This window comes from Vespula pensylvanica, chromosome 1, assembly GCF_014466175.1.
Source record: "Vespula pensylvanica isolate Volc-1 chromosome 1, ASM1446617v1, whole genome shotgun sequence".
In the NCBI taxonomy this organism is placed as follows: Eukaryota; Metazoa; Arthropoda; class Insecta; order Hymenoptera; family Vespidae; genus Vespula; species Vespula pensylvanica.
Window position 1 is genome coordinate 15,001,074 of NC_057685.1, and position 26,951 is coordinate 15,028,024.

Below are 26,951 nucleotides of genomic sequence, written 5' to 3' on the forward strand. Positions count from 1 at the left end.
GAGAGAGAGAGAGAGAGAGAGAGAGAGAGAGAGAGAGAGAGAGAGAGAGCTAACTATTTAATGGATAGAAAAGAAAAAGTTCGAAGACTTTCGAATGAACTTTCCTAATAGAATGATATACAAATCTTTTTATCAATCTTTGATCACTCTCGAAAAAATATAAAAAAAAAGCTTTCGCTTCCGCAACGGTATATCCTAAATTACTATTTCAATCATCAAATAGCCAACCGATGTCCTCTTTAGTTTAAGAAGAAAAAAAAAAAATGAAAAAAAAAATACAAAACAAAGGAAAAGAAAAAATTCCTATCGCCAGTTCTAATGATCCCGGTGAAAACAACTTGTAACACTTTTATTTGGCCCACTCTACGCGTATATAATCTTACCGTCCAAGCGAGAGGGTCTCGTCGAAGCGTTAATAAACTATCGATGAAAAAGTTAATCGACGTTTTACAATCTCTCTCTCTCTTTCTCTCTCTCTTCTCCCCTCCTCATCTCTCCTCTCTCTCTCTCTGTCTCCCTCTGTCTGTCACGAGATTTTTCGCACGAAGTAACAACCGACAGATAGAACTTAGCGCGTGTTAAAACGAGAACGATAGTCGCGCGAGCTCTATGTCGAGAAGAAAGTAGCTAATAAAGAGAGAGAAAGAGAGAGAGAGAGAGAGAGAGAGAGAGAGAGAGAGAGAAATACGAGAGACTTAACGGTGAATAAAATTAGGCCTAGGAACTCCTACCAATGATGGACCCAGGCTCACGTGCACGTACTTACATATTTCCGCGCGAAGAATCGCGTGAACAAGAGACACACAGGTGCACAGTTACTACAAACTCATATACACGTATACACACACACACACACACATACACACACGTGCCACAACACGCACGCATATACACGCATGTACATACATATAGATCTACGTACGTTCATCTATCCTACTTTCTTGAAGTTACATTCTCGTACGACCTACGCGAGAGAGAAGTGAGGGAATCGCGTATTCGTGTCCGTGAAAAAAAAAAAAGGAGAAAGAAAAAAACATAGAAAAAAGGAGTCGAGATAGAAGACACGACGAAAGGCGATCGGACTTTCAGCGAGAGAAAGGAAGATAGAGAAGATAGAGAAAAAAAAATAGAAAAAGAGAGAGGAAGGGTGGGAGGGGAGAAGCGTGACACTTTGGACGACGCACGCTCGCTCGATGCTAATGCAAGTCCCGGCTTCTCTACTACGGACTCGGCGGACCTCGGCGTTAGTAGGTAAAAGCCGACTGCACGATTGTGCGACGAGATAGCCGGCTTTGCTTGCACGCGTGTCCACATAAACGTTCACATATGCGTTCGTTCCAACACGTATTTATATACCTTTATACGTGTTTATACTTATACGATGGAATACAACTTACATACCTATATATATATATATATATATATATATATATATATATATATATATATTACCTTAGATATAGATATATGTATATATATGTAGGTAAATGCACGTAGTGTAAGCGTGAAGAGCGAGCGAGATATAACGCATGCACTATAAAACCTCGACGATAGAGCGCCGTAACCAATCGGCCGTTCCGCTGCACCTCGCTGCACTTTTGCTTTGTACCATGCACAATGCTGTCGTTGTCGGTGGAGATGTACGCCAGAGAAAGAGAGAGAAAGAGAGAGAGAGAGAGAAAAGAAAGATGGGAGCCACGAGAGTTGCTGAGAAACTAGAGGAGGTCTTCTTCGAACTTACGAGTTCTCGTAAACTTCGTTACTGTATATACTCGAGCTAAAGTACGCCCTTTATACGGATTTTAAGCGCTCCTGCGTCCTTGCAGTAAAACCATATCTCTTTCTCTTTCTCCTAAGTACGTGTACGAGAAGAGACATTCTATCCTCCGTGATGCCACTCAATGAAAAAATTTTCTCTGAAGAATATCCTATGAGATATAGTTTTAGATGTAGACCGTAATATACCTATATGGCTACTGCTATCATCGTATCATCACAAAAAAAAAAAGGCAAGAAAAAATAAGGAAAAAGGAAAAAGAAAAGTCTTCAACGTGAAATATGTATCTAACTGGTCTCTATGCGAGAACGAAACGAACCGAGCTATCTCACACACGAAATTCGAAGCTTTCACCGTTCTCTAATGACCTCAGGAAATACATGGTACATGGTACATGCATACGTGTGTAAACCGTATCCGTATGTAAGTAGTTACTTACGCGAGTTCGTCCGTCTATACGTGTGCGTGTGCGTATGCGTGTGCGTGTGCGTGTTTTGCTCGTATATTAGAGAGAAAGAAAAAGAGATGAAAGCAGATCGAGTGAAACCAGGCAACGTTACGTAAAACTGTAAATAATGGAATAATTAATTCACTCGAAGTATCAAATTAAAATTCGATTCGTTGCGAATCGAGCCTCTCTCTCTCTCTCTTCACCCACCCACCCATTCACTCCCCTCTACCGCCGCCTATCTTCGTCATTCTTATTAATTTTTCTTTTCCTTCCTTATTATTTTTTTTTTTGACTTACTTCCTTCCTTTTAACGGTCATTAGCGTCACGATAAAAGGGGGCCTCGTTAAAAGGTTCCTTTCAAAAATTTTCCGAAGTTCGGGCGCTTAACGATTCGCGAACGAGTTACTAAGTTTGCCAGTTCGAGCCTTTGAAAGACTTACGACCGGGAGGGAATATAAGACGAAAAAGAAGAAGAAGAAGAAGAGGAAGAGGAGGAGAGGTAGGAGGGAAAAGAAGAAAGGAAATAAAAGGATTTCAAAGATGGGCAAAAATGTACAGAAGAAATGTATAAAAAGAAATAGAAAAGAGATAGAAAAGAGATAAAGAGGTGGAAAGATAAAGAGATAGATAGATAGATAGATAGATAGATAGATAGATAGATAGATAGATAGATAGATAGAGAGAGAGAGAGAGAGAGAGAGAGAGAGAGAGAGAGAGAGAGAGAGAGAGAGAGAGAAGGAAATATCGAGCTTCGAAGTGATATCCTGGACGCGTATATTAAAAAACTTTTCGTTTCAACCGCTCACGAAACTTTTCTCAACCTGCTTTCGACCGAATCGTTAAGTTTGCCTCCCCACTATCAAAAAAAAAAAAAAGAGAGAGAGAGGGACAAAATAAGCGGAAAAATTCTCTCCCATGAAATTCAAGTCGTTTGAAAAATTAAAAGAGTGCAATCTCTACTTCTTGAAGGAACAACAATGCCTTATCGATCTTACTGAAAGAAAGACAAAGAGATAAAATGGGAGAAAGAGAAGCAGAGAGAGAGAGAGAGACAAACAGATAGAGAAAGAGGTCTTAGCCCTCGAGAAACGTCGAGTTTTATGCCGCTATTAACTGGGTGACCTTAAAGAGAAATTCACGGCCGTTTAATTCGATATCGTCGCAGACCGCTATGATTCAAAGGCGTTGAAAGATATGAGAAAAGGGTCGAGTAAATGCCATACTCTTTTAAATGTTTATTTTTCTTTTCTCTTGTTTTTTTTTTTTTTTTTTTTTTTTTTTTTTTAGATATATATAGTACTTATACGTACAGATAATCAATCAATATCGTCGGATTTAGATCGATCGATATATCTACTATTTGCTTACAACCCCATGTAATATTATAATGCTTAGATAAGTACTTATTTACTTACTCGAATATTCGAATTGCAAATTGACACTGGCCGATGTACTTACATATATACGTATATATGCAACATCTATGTATATAGAATTTCTTAAATAATCAGAATATAACGTGCAATAAAAATTTTCGAAAGAGAGAAAATATTAGCTATCGATTAAGTTTTCCAATCACTCAAAAGTTTTCAAATGACGAATCGAGCCAGATTAAATACGATTGTAAGAACGTAAGAAACATTATTTTCCCATCCATATACCCTTCTCATCCTTGTGAGAAATATCGCAAATATTTACTGGGGAAATAGGGGCACGAGACAAAACCAGAGACAAAAGATTTGGAAGTTGCGAGAAAGAGGGTTACTTCGGTACTTCTCTTTCTCCTACCACCCTCTTTCCCTCCCATGGTATAAGAGCGTAAACATTTCATCGAATTTGACAAAGCCAAGGGCCTTCTGGCACCAACCCCTCGAAAGGGTACAAAAGAGAAGGTAATAACTAGTACAAGCACCCACATACCTAAAACCATACGATCGTGTCCGGAAACAACGAGGACAAATGAGAGAGAGTCCTTCCCTAGGAATGTTTGTTTGTTCTCTTTATTTCTTTTTTAACCGTCATTTCTCTCTCTCTCTCTCTCTCTCTCTCTCTCTCTCTCTCTCACTCTTTCTTTCGTTTTCTTTCTTTCTTTTCTTTTTGTTCTCCTCCACTGTCCTTTCATTGAAGCGGGAGAATCGAATTGGACGTACGCTAATCCTGGCACGTGCCTCTTGGGTACCTCGACAATACCCATAGGAAAGAAAGAAAATAAGAGAGAGAAAGAGAGAAAGAGAGAGAGAGAGAGAGAGAGAGAGAGAGACGATGTTTACGCAGGAATCGTATTTCTTTGACACCGAGTATATTTACGATCTTCCTAACTCTTCTAACCAGACTTTCCGATTAAGTAAATTCTACGATCGAAAAGATCCCGATCTCTGTGAAATTAAATTATCGAGAAACTTTCACTGCGGAATTTCTTTTTTATAGGTACTATGAAAAGAGAAAGAGAAAGGGAGAAAGAGAGAGGGAGAGAGAAATAGGAATGGAGACAAGTAGAGAATTATATACATACGATCGTAACTGCTACGAAGAAAGCTAAAGGAAAATATTGAACATGAACGAACGATGTAACCTGTCATCGTGTATATGTATATATTTATACACAAATATACACGATGTGATCTATGCATTATATGTATATAACGACCTGCAAAACCGCTCATTTCCGCCGAAGCTAATTAAGAGAAATTAAAGCCATTACAATTACGTCTATATATATATATATATATATATTTAGACACATCATCATTGAAATGTTAACTGTTCATTCTTATTCGCGACATCAAAGTTTTATGACTGATTATTAATCGTTCTGCAATTAATATATACAGTTTCAAAGAACTAAGTTATCAGAATATTAATTACAGAGAGAGAGAGAGAGAAAGAGAGAGAGAGAAAGCTACGTACTCTTTGTATTCCGTATATAAAACAACAAGAGAGAATTCGCATTCGCGTAAAGTCGTTCGTTGAAAGCGAGTTCGTACAGAGTTATATGCGTGGGAAAGAATCACCCTTGACCTTGAATTATGCGAATCCGATCCAAGCTTCTTGGCAATGGCTCACAGAAGTTCTGATATCGAGTGATCTCACTTCTCTTTCTATTTTTTTCCCTTCGTAAAAGAGAAAAAGAAGAAAAAAAGAAAAAAAAAAAAAAATAATGATATAAGAAAAATACGAGACTTTCTGATAAGACATTAAAATTCTTCGTAGATCGTTAGTTCTGCATTAATTAATTAATTAACTTTCGTACGTGAAAGGTTTGAAATATAAACGATTATCGTTTTACCGAGAAGAAAGTTTGATATTTTACGAATGTCTAACGAGCTTCGAGGAGAACAAAATGTTTTATCGTTTTAACGGATTTACAGATAACAACGTATCGCGATATTGCAATAATAATTCATACCCGATCAGTAGGAGCATATCGATAAGACAACAAGTAGCAAACAAAAAAATGATATAAGATGGTACCCGAAGTAAAATTACCAGGAACTAGCAGCTTCATGGTAAACCGATTGGAACTCGAAAATTAGAGCCTTAGAAGAAATCGTTCCCTCAAGACTGCCTACGGAATGCACCTCGATAGCCTTGGCTGGTACGACGGGTTTGAGTCGTATGCGAGAAACGTACACTTCGTCCGCTAGGTGGGACGAAATGTTGACCGAGATGCACCTTTCTAAAGATGTCCATTCGATCATCCTCGACAACAACAAAGTTTTCTCTACCGTCGTTTATGATTTTAAAGAGAAAAGTAAATACGCGTATAATATAAAAAAAAATATTATTTAATACACACACGCATATATATATATATTGATAATTAATCTAAATTAATTAATAACTTGTTCATTTTATATAATTAACGTAATAAAAGCTTAATATCGTTATATTGCATATAACGATTTTTTATACTCTCTGTTAAAAATAATAAATTACTTTCTCTATCTCTCTCTCTCTCTCTCTCTCTCTCTCTCTCTCTCTCTCTCTCTCTCTCTCTCTCTCTCTCTCTCTCTTTCTCTCTCTCTCTCTCTCTCTCTATCTATCTATCTCTACCTCTCTTATTATTCTTCCTTTATATTGTCTTTTCGTACGATCTTACAGCAGATCTATTTATTAGATAAATAATAACGAAATATCTTACCATCGATTAATATCGAAATTCAAGGGTTCGAGTTAGTAAAGAGAGGACGAATAATTTGGAAAGCTAAAACGAGCACGAGGTATAAGGAACGCTTGTGGCACGGTTCAGTTCTCGTTTCAACCCCCCGGTGGAATAGGATGCGGAGCATTTAATTTAGTTAGAGGTTGGTAGGGTGCGGAAGTGCACGCGCTGTCGACAAACAAGGGTCTTTCGACAACCCTCCTCGTATTCGCATGGTAATTCGTGTCTACAGGGTATACGTACCAACCAATAATGCAGATCCTATTATTAGACGATACCAAAGCCCGTAAATTTATATCATTTTTTCGATAATGCGATCGTACAGAATCACGTAGACGTTTTAAAATTGAAAATAAATATTCCCTATTGATCGATTAACGAAGAAGCAACCCACGTAAAAACGGGATCGTTCCAAGGAATATTCTTCTACGATCTAAACTCTTAAAGACGAGGTGATATGAATATTTTCTTAAAGAAACTAATACCTATAGTCTCGATATATTTATTTTCTATTTTATTTTTTTCCCCCTAAGACTTTGTATAAAAAATAAAGTATGCCAAGGGTGAGATCGACTTTTCTATGTACGGAATTAGTATTTAGAAAGTTCAAGGTCGATCCCTTCGACGTTCGAATTAGCGCACTTTCGTGAAAATCGATCGGCTCGATGATAGAAATTTTGATAAAAGGAAGGGGATGAGGAAGGGATGTATTAGGGGAAGGGGAGCGGTCGGGTTGAAGGAAAAATAATATCAGACGGTTTTCACGTTGATCGATAAAAAAAAAGAAGGAAAAGAAAACAAAACAAAACAGAAAAAAAAAATACAAACATTTTCGTTGAAACGAGGACGACGTCACGAAGAAAATTAATCGATTCTATAGATGGAACGTCATTGATGGTGACTCGTTGGTACTTATCTACGCGGGATAGGTATAGATTTACACCCACGTCCGATCGATTTTTATTTTTCCAAGCCAGACCGGAAGAAATAGATAAAATGAAATGCGCTCGTTACCCTAACGAGAAATCGATGATCCGTTTCGCGCAAAACGTAAAACGATCGTTGATAGAGAGCTTCAATATTTGACCATATGTTCAAATATTGATCAAAACAAAAAAGAAGAAAAAAAGGAGAAAGAAAAAAAAAGAAAAGAAAAAATAAAAAAATCAAATACATATTTTGACAATGGCAATGAAATACATATGCTGTCTCCGAACAAGATTAACTGAATAAGAGTATTGGGAGAAAGGATGATAACAACAATAATAATAGTTGGTTGAAATTTTCGTTCAAAAATTTTCGAAGGGGGTCCATCACAACACAATACACGTTTTGTTCACCAGGAAGCTTGTAAAACGTGATCCGTGATATTGACAGTTGCGTGTCACGTGCATACACGCGTGACAGTCAAGAGACAATACCTGCCCAAAAACACTACTATTGATCGTTACCTAGAGGTAGATTGGACTGTGTCAACGATCGTTGCATTTCGTTTTGGACGGACAAAAGAGAACGAGATGTGTACGTGTGCTTCCTATCCAGAATAATACCAGTCTTATATACCCATACTACGTATACCCACATACGAATACATATACATATATATATATATACTCGTATGTGTGTATGTGTGTACGTATTTGTATGTACACACGTACCTTATACGTAAACACATTCTACACAATCTTCCTACGGAAAGACGCTTACTACGGATAAACTTTAATCTCTTCTATTCGAAAACGTTCTCTCGCGTTTTGGCAGACTCTCCTTCACCTTGATAAATTCAACGAAAAGCGCGAAAAATATCGAAATCGTCGCAACAATAAGAGCAACGTAAACGGGTGTAGATACATAACGTGTTTGATCGATAAAAGAAAAAAAAAAAGAAAGAAAGAAAGAAAGAAAGAAAGAAAGAGAAATAAAAAAAGAAAAGAGAGAAAAAAGATGTTATCATAGAGTGAGATAGATAAATCGAAAATATTCTCACCGGTCATCCTGGGTGACAGTAATGTCGGGCGGGGGTGGAGGAGGGGAGGCACCGTCTGTGGCATCCAGTTTGCCGGTTTTTTCCTCGCCTCTTCTTTTTATTTACTCTTCTTAGATTCTCCCAGCGAACAGCGCGATACGCGATATCCGCGAACTATCAATTGGTACGAGTTCTTCCTTTTTTAAACAACGATCATTCAGCCGAGCGAATCGATCGACGATGATTTTCTCGCTCCTCACGATTCTTCCTATTATCTCGTGTTTTTTAATCGGTTGTATGTATATGTATGCAGCGTGGAACGAAGTAAACTTCTTCTCGATTTTCTTCGTTTCTTTTTTTATCTTCTTTCTTATGATCCTCATTAACCGTAGTATTATCGACGATAATTTTTGTCTTGAGAAAAAAGAGAAGGAAGGAGGGAAGGAGGAAAAGAGGGAGAGAAAGAGAGAGAGAGAGAGAGAGAGAGAGAGAGAGAAAGAGAAAGAAAGATATGGAGAAACACCGTCAGTCTAACTTCCACCGACCGAGTGAAAGCGAACGGCAATTATCGTGTAAGACTCCGTTCGTAGGCGAAGCGAGTTCCTATATGGAGCAGAAATCTGTTGCCGTTGTCGCTGACATTAGCGCTCTCCTCGGTTGTCTCCCAACGTACACAAGAGCGACGTTCGTATAATTACGCCCTCGTGAACGTTCTCCTTGCTTCTCTTATGTAGATTCCAAACTTGCTAGAGAATATACATATACATATATATATTTATGTATGTATATATAGAAATATATAATATATATTATATAATATATATTATATATAATATATTTTTGTACGTATATGCATATATATAAATAAATAAATGAATATATATATATATGTATGTATGTATGTATATGTATGTAATATCGGATGGATAGAGCAGAGAGAAAATCTGAGAGCTCGTAAAGTAAAGATGCGAGTCGGATATTCTAGGTGGTGTTCGTGCTTTGCACCACGGGTCACTGGTCCCACGCTTTCGGTATGCAACTCTCGTACAAGGTTCCTACCGCGAAACGGGTTTCAGTCTCTGCAGATCTGCACGCTTCTTTTCACCGGTAGAACGAGAGAGAAAGAGAAAACGGATCGTTTCGTGCTCCGATTTTCTCGAGGATATCTAGATAATACTGTGTATGCATGTATGCATGTATATATATTTTTGGAGTAACTCCAAAATATCGTCTAAGTATTTTCACTCTTTTATTTTATTCAATCGAAGTCTGTCTCATACGGTCGTTTAAAAACCAAATCCAACTTTCGAATCAATAACATCCAAAGTTATATGGGGCAATCGAATTTTGATTTATTCCGAAGTACGATATCTTCTAATTTTACAGCGACGGAGACGTTCGTCCTCGTTTTCTCGTAGTCGAACGGTCAATCGATCGATCGACCGATCGATCGATCAATCGAATTAATCCGATATCCCCGAAGCGTTCCTCCTCGATCAAACTCGATTATATTTATATAACATCGGTAAACTGATCGGTAATAGGAGATATTAAACGTCGAAGGAACGCGCTTTTCGACAACTTTTCATTCCATCACCGATTAACGATTTCTTCCTTGTCGAACGCTTATTGTTAGAAACAGAGAAAGAAAAAGAGAGAAAGAGAAAGAGAAAGAGAAAGAGAAAGAGAAAGAGAGAGAGAAGATAGATAATTACAGAGAGAAGGATAAAAAGTAAGCAAAAATAGACAATGATAGAAAAATAGAAATATGGAAAATAGAAAGAAAGAAAGAAGGGTAAGCTTCTCCAGTTTATTTCTAAAACACGGAAAACCGGTCGTGGATATTACGTACGTTTTATGCAACGCCGCCTCCAGCGACAGTGGCGATTCACCGACTACAATTACGTCACTGACAACGAGACGCGAGATTGCTCGCATCCGACACAGAGTTCTCGAGAGTGGTCCAGGGAGAGAAGACTCTTTTCTCTCCTCCGCAAAATTGAGAAGGATCAAATCCGTCTCTTATCTTTTTTCTCATTGAAGAAATAAATTCTCTCTTATCTCTCTCTTTTTCTTTTTCTTTTTTTCTCTCTCTCTCTCTCTCTCTCTTTTTCTCTCTCTATCTCTCTATCTCTATCTCTATCTCACTCACTTCAGTAGCTCGACGTACGTTGGCAACTTTTACGAAAGATTTCACTGACACGGATGATCGCTGAATCCTTTAACGAATGACGACGATCGAAAGGAATCGATTCGTGACATCTTTGTTAGAAAATGGATAAGAAGATATTCTGGCGCGAATTTTTCCAAAGGACAAGGGCAACGTTCGAAAAACATCGAGAGATCGGAATGCGATTCCGCGGGTGCAGTCCGTATTAATCGCAACGCTCACCAACCGCCTCGATATACACGAGAAGACTGGAGTCTCTCTCTCTTGGTAGGTGAGGCCTTTCTCTCTCTTTCTCTCTCTTTCTCTCTCTCTCTCTCTCTCTCTCTCTCTCTCTCTCTCTCTCTCTCTCTTTCTCTTTTTCTCTCTCTTGCAACCGGGTGCAGTGCTGTACCGTGCAACGCTCGTGCCCCTCCTTTCAAGGTAAACGACATTCCGTAACCATTGAGTGCACCGTAAGTGCTCGTAATTCCCACCGAATGACACTTCCCGCTTACCCTTGCCTTTTTTCTTAGAAATAAAATGATCTACGCGTTCTTCTACCTTTTATACCTTCCTTTTAAACTTCAAAAATTAACGCGAGTAATTTTTGTGTTTAAGAGCAAATGTCCTTTTACACCGACGATTCGTAAGAAAAGAGAATTAAAATGAAAAATATTAAAAGAAAGAAAAATTAAGAGAGAAAAATTATAACAAAATTATAACAAAATTACATATAACGAAACAATAACAAAATTATAAAAACAAAAAAAAAATTGTAACAAATTATAACGAAAAAAGAGAGAACAAGAAAGAAAGAAAGAAAGAAAGAAAAAAAAAAAAAGAACTAATTAAAAGATGCTCATAAGAATTATTTCATTTGTATTTTCGATTTAGATTTTGTCGACACGAACGAAACAAATTCTAGAGATTCTTTTTCTATAAAATTACTGATTACGTATCAAAAGATACGGCACTGTTCAGTATCACGTCCCTCTCTTCCACCGTGTTGTATCATTCGCTCTTGCTCGTTCTCACCAACGTTAACCCTACAGACACATAAACATATGCGCGGGCGCGCTCACGATGTAAACGCGCGTACACACACATATACATACACCAGCGTATTCACTACGAATACACGAACATATGCGACGAGCGAGCATGCGCACGAACGAGTACATATACACGTGCAATCTACTTTCCTTCTCACTCATATAGTCTTCCTCCGTTACCCCAATGTCAAGGGATGGTATACGTGAAAGAGAAAGAGACAGAGAAAGAAAGAAAGAGAGAGAATATTATCTATCTTTTTCTAGCAAATTTAACCCCTCTCCTTCCCGCACCCTTACTACTCTCCTACGATCGTTTCTTTGGCACTATATCGCGAAGGGAAGGAGGGAGGCACTGTACTCGGTTGAGTTCGTAAATTCTCGACCGAGTAGAGAGAGACAGATATAATGAAATGGGGCGAGGAACACTGAAAGGAAGAAAGAGAAGGGCTAAGAAGGAGAAAAAGATAAATGAAGGAACGAAAGAGAAAGAGAGAGAGAGAGAGAGAGAGAGAGAGAACATTTGCACATAACCACGCCCCGTACGTTCGGCAACAAATTGTTATATTTGAGATACACCATAGGAATTTCGAGAGAAAGAGATAAAAAGGAAATGTTTAAAAGCGCGTAACACCTTCCAATGCTAAGTTTCGTAATGATGAAAACGATCGTGTAAAATGTGGTTAAGATTGGAAAAAGGAATTTTCTTATTCGTTTATAAACGCGAAGATATCGAAAGACGCCATAAAACCTCGCGCAAGTTCGAATGGATGCTCGAAGAAAATACCAAGTGTCAAAATGCAAATAGTATACGAAGTTTTCTTTGATCACCGAGCGGGTATATACAGTATTTGAATGTAGGCTTCTTCTTCTTCTTCTTCTTCTTATATACATTTTATATCGGGCATGCATTATGCCTACGTATAAGTATCTACATATGTAAGGATGTTGGGTGTATGTATAGATATACGTATGTATGGATGTATGTATATGAATGTGTGTCGCGTCTGCGTCTGTGTACGCGTTAAGTATATACTTGAGTATACATTTATATTATATATATATATATGTATGTATGTATGTATTTATATATTGTATATACGTATTTTATATGTATGTATGTATGTATGTATGTATATGAGTATTTTATTCAAACGAACAAATTCCAAGGTTTATCGCCGCAAAAGAAGAAAAAGCGAACGTATCTACAAACACCCGTAGATACGAATATACGTATCTACCTACGTATAGACGTATGTTTTTCTTTTGTGAAACGTTTCTCTCTTCTGACTTTTTCAGGATATACTTATAGAGAAGAGATGGAGCGTTGTTTATGCAACCGTAACGTTAATGCGCGACTATTTTTACGCTAGAAAAGTGTATTATAAATAGGACGTACGTACAGGTTTCATATTATGAGGTGAAAAGCATGTGGAGGAGAAAGTCTATACGTGAAACACCTGTGTGCGAGAGACTACGCAGCGAATACAGAGTTTTAAGTTCAATGTGATAAAAAATAATCCGAATGTAAGGAAAAATTTAATTTGAAAAAAAAAAAGAAAGTCGTACTTTTGCGCTCTTTTCGTCAAAAAGAAGAAAGAATCAAGAAGAAGAGAACAGAAGAAGAAGAGAAATAAAAATAGTAATAAATGATGGGACGGAATAAATTATTTTCTTCTTCTTCTTTTTCTTTTTTCTTTTTCTTTTCTTTCTTTCTTTCTTTCTTTCTTTTTTTTTTTTGCTTTTAGTATCGAATATTATCTAACTTAATCTTACTTTTGCCACCGACGCTATGACATGCTCCATGTAAGAACAAGGTTATACGATTAATGAGAATTTCCGTGGTTCGAGGGGCACGAAGAGAAGAGAGGTAGAAAGAAAGAAAGAAAGAAAGAAAGAAAGAAAGAGAAAGAGAGAGAGAGAGAAAACTGTGACCGTAACCCTGGTAGAGACGATTTATGGCTGCGTTCTTCTGGTGTGTGTAACGTACACGGTGTCCCAAAAAAAAAAAGCGGAACACATTCGAACACGTCCGTTGTGATGAAAACTTGAACGTTCTCTCGATAACTTTAAATCATAGAAAATGACAGACGTCCATCGATACCGTCGTGATATTATAGATAAGAAATTAAACATTTATTAAGTTTCTAAGTGAGTAATCGTTAACGAAAGAATAAATCATATTGCATTTGGAAATGTTATCTATCGTTCGTCATATCGCGTTTAATGAATTGCTTAAGTTTATAAATAATACAACTTTGTATGTGTGATATATATATATATATATATGTTTATATATGTATATATATCATTCGTCAGCCCACCCGGTATATGCACGAAGTCGTAGATATACGCACCACGATCGATTTCTATCTCGGCATTTCCTTGGCGTAAAACGAATTCGTTATATGATATTGAAAACAAAAAGAAATATTGCGTTGGAGTAGTGCCATATAGCATAGGATATAAGAAAAGAAAGCATCGCTTGTCGCAGCAAATAAATTTGACAATGAGATTGATGCGCGAATCGTGATATATCTTCAAGATATCGCGTAAGAAATTCTTTCGCATCCGTCTTCGTAATAATAAGTGTCGCCATCTTGACTTAATTTACTCATTAAAAAGATATTCCATATTTTTCATTATTTCCAGGCTAACCGTATTAAAATGACTTTAAAAATTCTTTCGGAGAAATTATTGATTATAATTCAGCAAATTATATTCGTGTGAAAATATTTTCGTCGCTTTTTTAAGCCGACTTAGGATGACGAATCTCCCGAATGAAAGTCGTGGCTGTGCTCGCGCTTATCGCTAGAATGTTAAAGAGAATGTTTACAGATACATAAATTAAACTTTACCTGGAGCAGGGCAGGTACATGGATCCATCGATAAACACAGAACCTGAGAGCAGTATGTACCAGCTGGTTGCCAATTCACCGGTGCTGAAATTATACAAACGCGATGTGTCGTAACAAAACCTGCAGAAACAATTAAGACAATGGAAATACTGAATCAGCAAAAGCAACTAACTTGAGCGATGCTCTTTACCCGATGAATATTTCAAACGTTAATTACTAGATCTATTAAAAATTATTTCGAGTAGAGCTTCAAAGAACGGAAGACTATCGATAGGTGGGACCATAGAGAAAGAATACAAATTGCATAACCTTCCTTTCGCTCTGATTCGCATACCGGAAGTTTCACCTCCGTTAAGCCGGAAAGAGCATGAATGCTATTGCAATATTGATTATCCGCGCTAATAAGTTCGTGCCGATAATTACAATGTCCTTCGTTTACTTTTATAGTTACAATACACGCATTTTATAATATAACAATTATTAAACATATAAGTTTTACCAATGAGTTTATAATTGAAGACGTACGAAACGTTAACGAACGATCAAAAACCGTTAATCTTTTTAATCTTCCATAATGATACTCAACGGTCGTGCCTCAGAGACACCTGTACGTTAACGATTGAACTTTTCGCTTTATTTTACTATGAGTAAACGTACCGACTTGTGTCGATAAAGTAGAATAATATTGTTCGATCCAACTGTCGGTAAAATAGTTTTCATTACTGTGTTTTCTGCTTTTTCTTTTACAGATAATAAAATATTCATAAATCATTGAATATATTAGAAACTAGATAATTTACGATTTAATTGAATAAATGTAATTGAATGGGTATGTCTAGAAGAAAGAGGAATGTTACAGTTCATAAATATAAAAAGATAAAAAAACGGTATAGCGATTAAATAATGATCTAACATACGTCCTTCTTCTACTTTGAAAAATAAATAATAATCCGATAATGAATAAATACTTTTTATACCAAATTTTGTGTTCGCAGTTAATAAATTACTTTCTTATTACTGGATAATTATTATTATTGTTAGTGAGCAATATTACATTTTGCATATTTTACATTTCTCTATAAATCTTACGAAATATAACGTTAAACGATTATTCAATTAATACCCCATATCTTTCGCTAAATTTAAATTCTAATAAATCTAAAGAAAAGCATTAAAAATATGTATAAAATTTGAATTGTACGAAAGATAAGACACATGTATAATTAATCAGATACTTACTAATAGAGGACATGATTCGCATTATGTCTCTCGTAGCGCACAATTTTACAAAGTCCACGCAGAATAGAGTCTCTGCATGGACGTAACGCTTCGAGTCCCAGAAGTCCATAATATATGATCTGCAAGTCCTAAGACAAAAGAATGTAGGACGTTAAAGAAATGCAAAAAAAAAAAAAATATTTTCCATAAAAACGAACGCGATAGTGTGTTACTTTGTTATCGAATTCTCACAACTTTGTTATAAAATTCTCCCTTTAAAATAATTTAAAAAATTCAAGACACGTTCGTTAATCATTCTTTTTTTTTTTTTCCTTTTTATCTAAACGTTATACATACTTTCAGTTTATACTAATATCTTACTAATTCAGTTGCATGTACTAGTTCAATTTATATTCCGTACTAATGTTCTATACAAGAACATCGATTAGGAGAACTCGAAGAGAATATTGTTAGATCCTTGCTAAACTTAAGAAATACCTCTCCCGCAGAGATTACCGTGGCTTCCTAAGTTTATGTACCATGGAATATGTAGCTACAAGACCGTTTGAAATTAGATACATTTGGTACAATAATAATCCGAATAGAGAAATTTCCTTGTGTTCTAATGAACGTTATGTATGTAATTAATATTCGATAAAAATAAATGAATAAATACATTAAAAAGCATGTCGAAATTTTCTACGATACATCTCATCGTAATACCATATACGTTTTATCGATCAAGTCGTAAAATACGTAGATATTGTACGAAAGATATCGATCAACTATTCTACGACTTCTCGATCGTTCTAACAAGTTCTATTTATGACTTGATAATTTCGCACTGGTTTCTTAATCAAACGTACAATTAACAAGCCATTTCGATGCACTTCGAGAATGAGTTCGTCGTTGTCTCGGTCTGTTGGCTCGATTAGATCGGTATCATAACGATATAAAAATACTAATAGGTATTAAAATGATAAAAAAAAAAAAGGGAGAAAAAAATCAAAGAAAAAAGAAAACAAAGTATAATATTTCTCAATTAACGATAGATTTACGTGCAACGAGGATAAGAAAAAAAAAAAGAAGAAAAAAAAAAAGAGAAAGAGTGTACGATCTTCTCAACGATCCATCGATATTTGCACGAACGAAGCGAAGTAAATCAAACTTTTTCCACTTTCGATGGACGAACAACTTTTCGCGAGGTACATTATACAAGAGGATATTGCAAAATGAAAATTTCGAACGATCGAGGGCGCGAAGCGTGAAAGACAGAAAATAAGATCATAAATATGCGAACGTATATACATATGCGTAAGTTCCTTTCCCTCTCTCTCTCTTTTTCTCTCTCTCTCTTTCTCTCTCTCTTTCTCGAAAGAGGCGCCGTACCGTCTGCGAATCGTTCAGAAGTAGTCTCCTCTTCTTCGTACCAAGAAAAAGGGTCGCTTTACTGTGTCGTTGTCCTCGAAAGTGCCATCTTTTCTATCTACTCTTATATATTTTGTATTATTTCTTTTTCTTTCCCAGTTTTCTTTTTGCACGAAAACTGGAGCGAACACCGGACGACCTTCGTCTTACGGATCGCATGAACGGACGACGCAAGCAAGATCACCTTTTCTGAGATTTTCGATGATCTTCGATCCCTTTTGGATAGGTAGATCTCGAAAGATCAACACGATTGACTTTTCGAGATAAAATATAAATCCCACGATCGTATCGGAGAATCTTTTCAAGTATTTCGTTACGACTTTACGAGAATAACCAAGATGTAAAAACGTGTAGATGATAACGCACGCTTTGTAAACATTACGTAGAAATGTAATAACGAGCTTTTATGAATTATCGTTCTTTCCTGGTAGATATGTATCTTCGGAGTCAAAACAGTAACCGTACACTGTTCAGAACAATTTTTAATAATTCTGTATTTTATAATAAATATAAAAAAATATATATATATGCATTTATAAAATAATCCGTAAACAATGACTACTTTCATAGCGATATTAAAATCTTACGTATATTTCATTCAAAAAAGATAAAAATAAAGACGATCGTAAAGTTACTTTAGATTTTACTTGGAACCATTAAAATTCTAACCAGAGAATTCTTTAACGCATAAATTACGTTATAACGACTGTTGATTTTAATGATGAAGGTCGCACAGCAGGATGGATAAGAATATAGTTATGAGCACAACGTTCCTTATCAAGGTCTGTTATCATTTACATGTTTTATATTGTTGATTAGGTAGAGAGCATCCTTGTTAAAGATGAAAAGAAACGTCTCGAGAAGAATGTTGCTATCACGGTTCGTGAGATAGTGCCACTCAACCTCGGTATTCTTCTCGATCGCTCATTGGTACCGCGTGGGCGAGTCGTCCGAGCGAACTACTTTTAAGTACCTACATCGTTAAGGTCGTTTCGTATCTTCGTTCGTTCGAGAGAGAGAGAGAGAGAGAGAGAGAAAGAGAGAGAAAGAGAGAGAAAGAGAAAAGAAAAAAAGAAAGAAAAAACGAAACGAAAATAAAAAGAAATGCATCGAGCGTGATTATGGCGAACGTATTGACCGCACGGTCGAGTAATCGAGTGATATTTCATTTAAACGATTCTCACGTTTGCTTCTGTATTCAACGAAAACATCGAAAACAATTCGAACAATGATCAGATACAATAATCGTGAAATATTATAAGACAAGTCAACGCGAATTCCCACGAGTTTGCGTGCATCGCAATCGTTGATCTGTCGTTCTCGTATTAGACGAAGATACTACAAATCGACAATTTCCTCGTTCTAGTCGAGAGAGCCTTTAATCATGCTTCCTCGAGTAAGGGGAAAGATCTCTCGGCTAGACTTGGATTAACGTTATCAAGTGGCCCTCTCTCAATTGACAGACGTAACGCGTTGGAAGAAAAATGGACGGTCGACTACTTCCTGTATATTTTACCTTTCCTATCATTATGCATACATATCTATAAGTAAAAAGTTTCCGTTACAAGGGAATTCTATTTCGATCGATTTGACCTACACTCGTCGGAGTGACCCTGTACCTTCAATCGAGTTAATGTTAGATATTATCGCGTCGAGTCCTTGAAATTTAGTTAAAGAAATTATTTCGTATATCTACATGATTACTTAGAAACAATTCATTGTGAGATAACGCTAATCGTATCAGTTAGATAATTAAAGTTACATTTCGGACAACTTTTATCTTATTAGAGTTCCTTGATTATGTTAAGTTAAGTTCTTTTAAGTAAAATTATCCTCATATTTGTATGAGATTACCTGAAGATTTCGTCTTTCTGGATCGCGGCAAAGAGCCCGGATGAAATGTGGATCCAAGTATTCCGTCATAATAGCCCACGTAAGACTATTTATCGTGCCTTTCTCTAGCAACTCTCTCAATGAAGGAACACTTTTCGAACATCGCCAACGCTGATAGTGGACAATGTTCGTAAGCTTAGTCCTCCTTAACGATGATACGGCTCTACTGCCATTCGTAAGATCTTCCGCTACTTGTCCATTCTTGCGACTGACCTCTCGCGTCTATCTGTTGATTGATATCAAACGTAACAAGACTATCTCGTTTTAATAATAAACACGTTGTAAACGAGTCTGAGTTAAATTCGAAATGGAACGAAACATCTTCGATGATAAAAGATTTTTATCGCTTCGTGACGCTTTTTTTCTTGTTTATCCTTTTTTTCTTTCTGATTGATCAGTTGAAAATCCTCGATCGTGTCCAGACAGTTCTAAATCTGAAACATAAAATCAAATGGAAGTCGATGAAATAAGGGTATATGCATTTCGTCATTTTTCGTCATTTTCGTCGAAATTCAAGAGACGGACAAATCGATCTTATGCCAAAATAAACGAAACTGACGAGAGATTTATGAATGATAAACGAATATTGAGGGAGTGTCGTAGGTAGGTATATAACACCTGCTTCAGCTGCATACAGAAGAAGGTTATCGAGTGAAGAACTATCGAGGGAGCTGTACGTGATAACGTTGATCTTTCATATTTTCGTGCATTGAATCCGTATATCGTTGGTAAGGTAAAGTTATCTGCTGTAAGAAGAAATAAAAATCGGAGAGAGGAGAATTAAGGAAACGTTTACTTTCAATGTCTATTTCCAGCATCAGGAGATATCGAAATCGCTCCAGCTTTGGAGAAGAACAAGAAGTTGAGAGTTCAAAGCGTGCAACACAAAGACCCACTGTTCTCCTTGTTTCTTCTTCGAACAAACGTTTACCGTTTTACTCGACCTATCGCAACGCAAAGAAGTTCTTCCAAGATTTAAACTCGTTTTCTATATACACATACATAAGAGAAAAATATAAACGATTTACCCTAATCCTAAATTCGGTTAGAAATTCACGTGCTAGCTTTAAAACACTCGATAAAAGAACCGACTCGACTTCTCGGTTCATCATCCGACCTTGGATAAGTAACGTCACGCGAGCCACATACCTAACTACCTTGGAAGCGGCAAGTCGAGGTCATACGTGTACTCTGGTACCCGTTGGTACATACAACCGACCATCCATGAAAGAAGAGACGGTACGATCTAGAGACTCTCGATGCGCAGAGAAAGGATGTCTCGCTTCGTCTCGCCGTCTCGATTGCTTCTCACCGTGAAACTTCGATTTGTCATTCGAGGAAGCACGCATCGATTTATGTAAGAGCCAACCGGCCATCGTGTAAGCTCGATCGATTACGAGTGCATACTGTATCTATATTTATTGACTTTTCAATTTGTCAAGACAATTATCCCTATAAATAAATCCGAATAAAAAATCCAAATAAATAAAGAAAGAAAGAAAGAAGAAAAGAAGTATAATTTATTAATTACGATTATATTTATTCATTTATTTATTATTAACAGAGTTTAAGCAATCGTTACATAATTTTTCATTCCGAATATTTAATTAGATCAATTAGATTGAATAAGAGAATAATTAAATATCAAACACGAAGTGTCTTTTATATGTCATTAAAATGCATATCATTTTTCGCGAAGGAACTTCTACACGTGGAATACTTAGTCATTGCAACTCATCGCTTGACAACTCGCTCGAGACATTATCGTATTATATGCACATTCTCGGTAACGGTTCGTATTATGCAGCTCGAAACTTCTCCAACGTATTATACGAAGAGATTATAATCGAGTCGACGCTTTGTATCTCTAAATGTATTGCGCGTACGCTCCTCGTTGAATTATACGATCTACGGAATCGTTAATGTTAAAGTCGCTCGAGGATCGTGCATAAGAATCTATAAAGCAAAGTAAAACCTGCAATATAATTTCGACGGACGAGGTATACCGCTTAATTTAACACCAAGGTAATTCTTATCGACTTGAGGAATGATGACGTACTGCTTGAATTTTTTATCACACTAATTTCAAACTAGAGGATAAGGTCGGGTCAGAACTCCCCTATCGTATCAAAGAGAACACGCGTGTTATCCTCAATATTTAAGATTTCGTTATTGTGTGTTTCGTAATATACATTAACGTAATACGACGCAAATACATAAATATAAGAAATGCATATATTACTTTCGAGACTCTATCTTATCTGATTATCATAAATGATGTTTGTAAAATGATAATGCGTGAGTTATGAGCGTAAATCGATCTCAAACTCAAAAAATGATTTTCAAAAGAAAGAAAGGAGAAAAAACTACGATGGATTTTCTTTATTTCTTTTTTTTTTTTAGGTTTCTGTGTCCCTTGCATTTAAGTCTCCGTAAGGTCGTCGCTGAATTCTCGACGATTGATTCGAACAATTCTAACTCTGGATGGATGCATCCTCGTTGATACGTAGTAATCCACGATGGATCATATTGTTCAAGAGAAAATACGAACTCGGTGGGTACTGTCTCGGCAAAAACGCAGACGAAGTATACAGACTGATAATAAGTCGTAGCCGAAATGACTTTTTCGAACAAAGCTCCCGACGGGACACGAACGGCTTTTTAATCTTCGACCTTTTCCACGAGTTCGTATTCGCGACCCTGAAACATTGTCTGCTGTCAAATAAAAAAAGAAAGATCGAAGGCTTTTCAATATCGAACATTACGGAATCGTGATGAAAGCACAAACTCGATAAATTGAATATGATCAACCCGGCACGAATTCTTCCTTTTTTTATTCTCTTTTTTCTTCCTCTTTTATAATTTTTTTTTTTTTTTTTTATTACTATTTAGCAAATTTTTCTTGTTCAATAGTTTTATTTTTCAACAATGAAATTTCGTAAGAGTTAATCAAATAATTTCGTAATAAAAAGTTTTCACGAATACATGTTGGCGCATTGAGATAATTTCGTGTAAATCTAGAGCGTCCATTAATTGCTCGGATAACATTTACGCAAACGTAATACCGAAAAATCCGTAGATTATTGTACACGAATGTATATTTGATATATAATTTAATAGAATTAAGGAAATTCTCTTTCGCTTTAAATTAAACGTTGAAGAAGATGAAATGCGTAAGGATAGTTTATTTTTTTTCATTCGATGTAGTACATATGTACAACCAGGTATAGTATAACCATGTAACTACGACTTTATTGATCTCAGTCGGTCCGTCTCGTGTACGATTCCAACGCTTTTCAAGCAATGACATTGCCGATGAATAAAGTAAACTGCGTTCGATGTATACGCCACGCAATTAGCCTCTTATCGGTAAACGAAACTACGTGATACGATTTGTAGCAAAAGCCGTTCCGAAAAAAAAAAAAAGACAAAAAAGAAAACACGTGTATTCCCAGAAGCAATACAATCAAGTAAATTGCATTCATATTCAGAACGGCTCTAACATTTATATATCTTTACGTTTATATTATCTTTACGTGCCAACATTTTTCATTTGAAAGTAATAATTATTAAACTAGACGAGACTAGTTTTAACGTTTCGACAAAATTTTTTTCTCGATCGATCAAAAATTCACATCGCTCTACAACTCTAACAACTCTTCTATCTTCTATCCTTACATATAATAACCACTAAAAGTTTTACGTTTCTTCTAAGGGAACGTTATCAAGAAGTTTTCTAATTTCTTTCTACTTTTTTGTTTCGTAACTTCATTACGATTCAACGAAGTTAATAATATCCGAGTATCGCTAAGTGATTGTCCTTCGGAAAGTAGACTACGAGACTAGAAAAAGATAACTCGAAAGAAAAAAGAAAAGTTTATTAAAAATTGTTAACGTAGAATACATTACTCGACATTAGTACCGTTTAACAGAAAAATTTCGAAGTTTTGTCGTGTACTAACAACTGGAAAAGATGTTTCAAAGTAGAAATTAGGAAAGAAAAAGAAGAAGATAAAGAAAGAAAAGAGAAAGAAGAAGAAGAAGAAGAAGAAGAAGAAGAAGAAGTGGAAGAAGTTAAAGCGATGAGAAGAGAAACGATTCCACTGTCGACCTTGCGGATCGTTTCAGTATGGGAGTCCTCCTCACCTTTTTTACCTCTTTTTCATTTCTCTCTTTCTTCATCCTATCCTTCGTCCTTCTCTAACTCGTGTTCACACAACACGCGTTCGACTCCTATCTACCTCTGAGAAGAAACTTGCTGAACCGGCGTCTCCTTCGGAACTCGTCTACATACCGTCTACGTATGCGTAATTCTGTGTATGTATGCGTACACACGTGTGTATGTATGCGTACACACGTGTGTACACGCGTATACGCATAAGTATAAGTATGTATTTGGTATATCCTACATACCCCAACATTTATAAACGCAGTCTCGCGTGAACACGGAATGTCTCGACAGAAAACGCGCGCATGTCGAACAAACGGAAAGCGTATCGGCTTACTAATCGCTGTCCGTCCTTTGCGATAAACGATCTCTGAGCCACTGTTGATAATAAAGACATCACCCGTGGTGATATGAGTCGTCCAAACCTTCCGATCGATTTACGCGTTTCCGGACTCAAACTTCTCTCCTTTTTCTTTCTCGAAACAGTATTGTACAAGGTTTACACGTAAATCTGCCATTCCTACCGATTTATAGCCTTCTACGTCACTATCGTATCGATCCGGAAAAGATTAATGACGCATTCTAGATGAACGCGCGTGTATATGTCTTCGTCCGCACGTGTGAGTATGTATTTGCGTGAAAGAAACGGATTCTGCACGCGTCTTGACTGAGCTACTGATTTACACCGATTCCAGACCATGCCTGACTCTTTCCATGACAGACAAAAAACTCTACCAACGTCTGGAGATCGTCATCGTTGATGATCGAACTACGGTGCCTGGATAAACCGACTTTCATAGTCTGCTTTGAAATTATCTCGAATGTTACGCGATGGATCTCTTCGTGATCGAAGTACCGTTCGACTTATAACACACTGTAATTTCTTCTCGTTCTTTTATTTATTATAATTTAATACGTTTACAATACGGTATACCAATGTTTCTTCCAATGTAATTTATGTCTCTTACGTACGAGTTCTTACCGTGAAACGCTTAACTCAAATGTGTGTGAATCACAAAACGAAAATGTGAGTCATGTTTCTTGGTTGAAAATGAATTGAAGAACGAATAAGAAATGAATTTTGAATAAAACTGAAAAACGTCTAGTGAATATAGATTTCCATTTGTTCTCTCTCTCTCTCTCTCTCTCTCTCTCTCTCTCTCTCTCTCTCTCTCTCTCTCTCTCTCTCTCTCTCTCTCTCTCTCTCTTTCTGGCAAGAACGATGCGTTGGTCCAAGAGTCAAATGTGTCTTCAACGACGCATGTAAACGAGTCACCGATAAAAATATCTACGGTATATAGGGCAGTGCGTAAAGGTCTTCTTCTCTTCTTCTTGAAACGGAACCTGCCGAGTAAATATCGCTTTTGAGGTTAGCTTATCGAAAGCTCAGGGCGGTTTCCGGGCACCGTCATATCTTGCTTTCATAGAAAAAAATAACGAAGTACTTTCAGCGTCCTTTCAAGCGTGTCCCTTTTTTCAAATTTCAGAATACCTAATTTCTCACCCTGCTTTAGTATAGAAAAGCATAAACATTAATACATGGGGAATGAGGTCGAAGTGCTTTTTAAGTAATTAATTTCTAATCTTAAATCGATCGTCGAGATAATGCATCGATGGTACCGCCCATATCGAAGGGTCGAAAGCCAAAATAAGGTATATGATCGATAAGCTTCTTCTTTATAATACAATATTACGAAACAGAAATATGAAGGCAAACTCAGAAGAAAAATAAAATTTTTAGCGGATATCACAAGTTTCCGAACGTTTCTGTATTCTCCGATAGTTTACCGAAATGTCGATAACATTTGACATCGTAGCAATCGATAAGACTAAGTTATTTCTTCTGTCTGACACGAAACTCGTTCTACTGCGATCTTAAGAAATAAAAAAGAGATATAAAAAAAAAAAGGAAAGAAAGAAAGAAATCTTATTCCATCGCGAGGGCGTATCATTTCGTAATTTCTCCATTTTCTATGGCGTAACTTTCGATACTAGACGACTATCTTTGTCCAAGGTTTAAGATTCACATTTCGAGTATCCGTATTCATTATTTTCTTCGACGCGATAATGTTACATCAGTCTTAAAAAGAAATTTCATTCAGGCTCAGCGTGAGCGAGAATACACCCATACGATATGAGATGAGATGAATTATGCTCGAATAATAAACAGTTCGTTACATAAAGCCTACTTCATATCGCGAATAACGTGTTGTCATCAATATGGACGAACTTATATGTGATTGATTCTAACGCGCATCGATCGGTTTAATTACTTTGAAATCGTATTCGTTTGTTTGCCAATAATGGGAACGTACCTTGCGGAAAATTAATATTCACGACAAACTTTCACGAGGTATTATTTATCAAACAAAATGCTTTATTAAAATTAATCATTTGACGATTGCTTAAAATCGACAATAGAAAAATGAACAATTCAAAAAAGAATCGGTCAGAGATATTATATTTTTGACTTGAGAAAAATGCATATATAATTTCATGCTAAATTATTACTTGGCAAGTTACGTCAAGAGTCGTTTGAAAGAAAATTGACTTCGAAGTAAACCGACTCATCTGACCGAACCGTTGTCCACTTAACGCGTATGTATGTTGGAGACGAAGATTGTAGGAGAACGCAAACGTACCGTAACGGAGTACAATTTGAATCTACGTAAACGGAAGAAGGGTTCGAGACGAAAAGTTTCATTAAACGCAAGGGTTCGTTCAAAGGATCATAGACGGTCCAAATATTTTTCGAATGATATCCATGGTCGAAGGACTCCACCCACGTCGCTTGCGCATTTAATTATTAATCACGGCTACCGCATTAATGAGTCACCCACCAACCAACCGTATTCTACTCGCTGAAGAACACTTGTCTTACGATATTTTCTCCGGTTATAAATTAGCATACATTTAAAAGTATTATAAGTTAAGAAAATATCACCACCCACTGTTTCAAAATCTTTAACGACATTAAAGTTTCGTCGAGCTAAATCTTCTTGTTTATTATGTAGGCAGTATGTGCCCATCTGTATCTGTATATTTGTTTGTACAGACTAAGACGAATAACATCGTGATTATTCCCGTTATCGACAAAGCGACGCAAATTTCATATTTATCTCGGATAATTAACATCAGCCGAAGTTATATATGACAAAAGAAAAGAAAATAATAACGATACGTCATATTCTTTCTTAAGAAATAATTCCAGTTAATCTGACAAAATTATATTAATCATAATAAATTTGATATAGGAGAAAAGTAATTACTTTGTAAACCCTTTCTGAAGTGAGTCATCCGAAACGAAAGAAAATGAAATCGTTCTGTTAACAACGTAATTAATTAGAGTGATCTAATTACTTGGATATACTTATCCTGTATGTAATATACAAAATGGTTACGCTGCTTTTCTTCGGTCCGTGGTCGATGACTTTACTACGAAGATTAACGTTAGAAAGTAGAACAAAAAAGAGGTCAACAACAAAATGTAATATGCGTCGTCCACCTTTTAATAGCGTTCTAATAGATAATAAGAACGATCGAAGAAGAGGATCGTCTTCGAACTAGCCGACGATGCGATAACGTTCGCATAATCACGAAATCCTTGGCCTACTGTATACACGGTCGTCAATAGTGTCGGATGTTTAGCGTAGTTTATCGACACTATCGTTACCATTAACACCGCTAACATACCCTCACCAGGCGAGATTAGAAATGCAATGAGCGACCTACGCCATCATAATACGCGTACATCCTCATTAAGCAGACTATGCATCTCCGTCCCTCTCTCTCTCTCTCTCTCTCTCTCTCTCTCTCTCTCTCTCTCTCTCT

General features: G+C 36.5%; 2 protein-coding genes across 6 annotated transcripts in view; one reads left to right on the forward strand and one right to left on the reverse strand.

Moving 5' to 3' along the window:
• The window catches only part of LOC122631911, a 228,548-nt gene extending 211,204 nt beyond the window's left edge, over positions 1-17,344 (forward strand). The window contains exon 3 of the mRNA XM_043818132.1: positions 17,159-17,344. Coding sequence (XP_043674067.1) covers positions 17,159-17,326 — 168 coding nt within the window. The 3' untranslated portion in view covers positions 17,327-17,344. The remainder of the gene's footprint in view (positions 1-17,158) is intronic.
• Positions 1-26,951, reverse strand: part of LOC122631810 (rap guanine nucleotide exchange factor 2-like) — a 117,610-nt gene that overhangs the window by 73,641 nt on the left and 17,018 nt on the right. For 2 of the 5 annotated variants that reach the window (XM_043817971.1, XM_043817944.1), the window contains exons 2-4: positions 18,914-19,386; positions 15,653-15,780; positions 14,414-14,497 (exon numbers count right to left, since the gene is read on the reverse strand). In XM_043817971.1, the coding sequence (XP_043673906.1) occupies positions 14,414-14,497; positions 15,653-15,780; positions 18,914-18,982 (281 nt within the window). In that variant the 5' untranslated portion in view covers positions 18,983-19,386. Of the gene's footprint in view, positions 1-8,378; positions 8,772-10,209; positions 10,449-10,509; positions 10,803-14,413; positions 14,498-15,652; positions 15,781-18,913; positions 19,387-26,951 lie in introns of those variants that run through there. The other 3 variants (XM_043818028.1, XM_043818039.1, XM_043817994.1) reach the window with 3 other exon arrangements.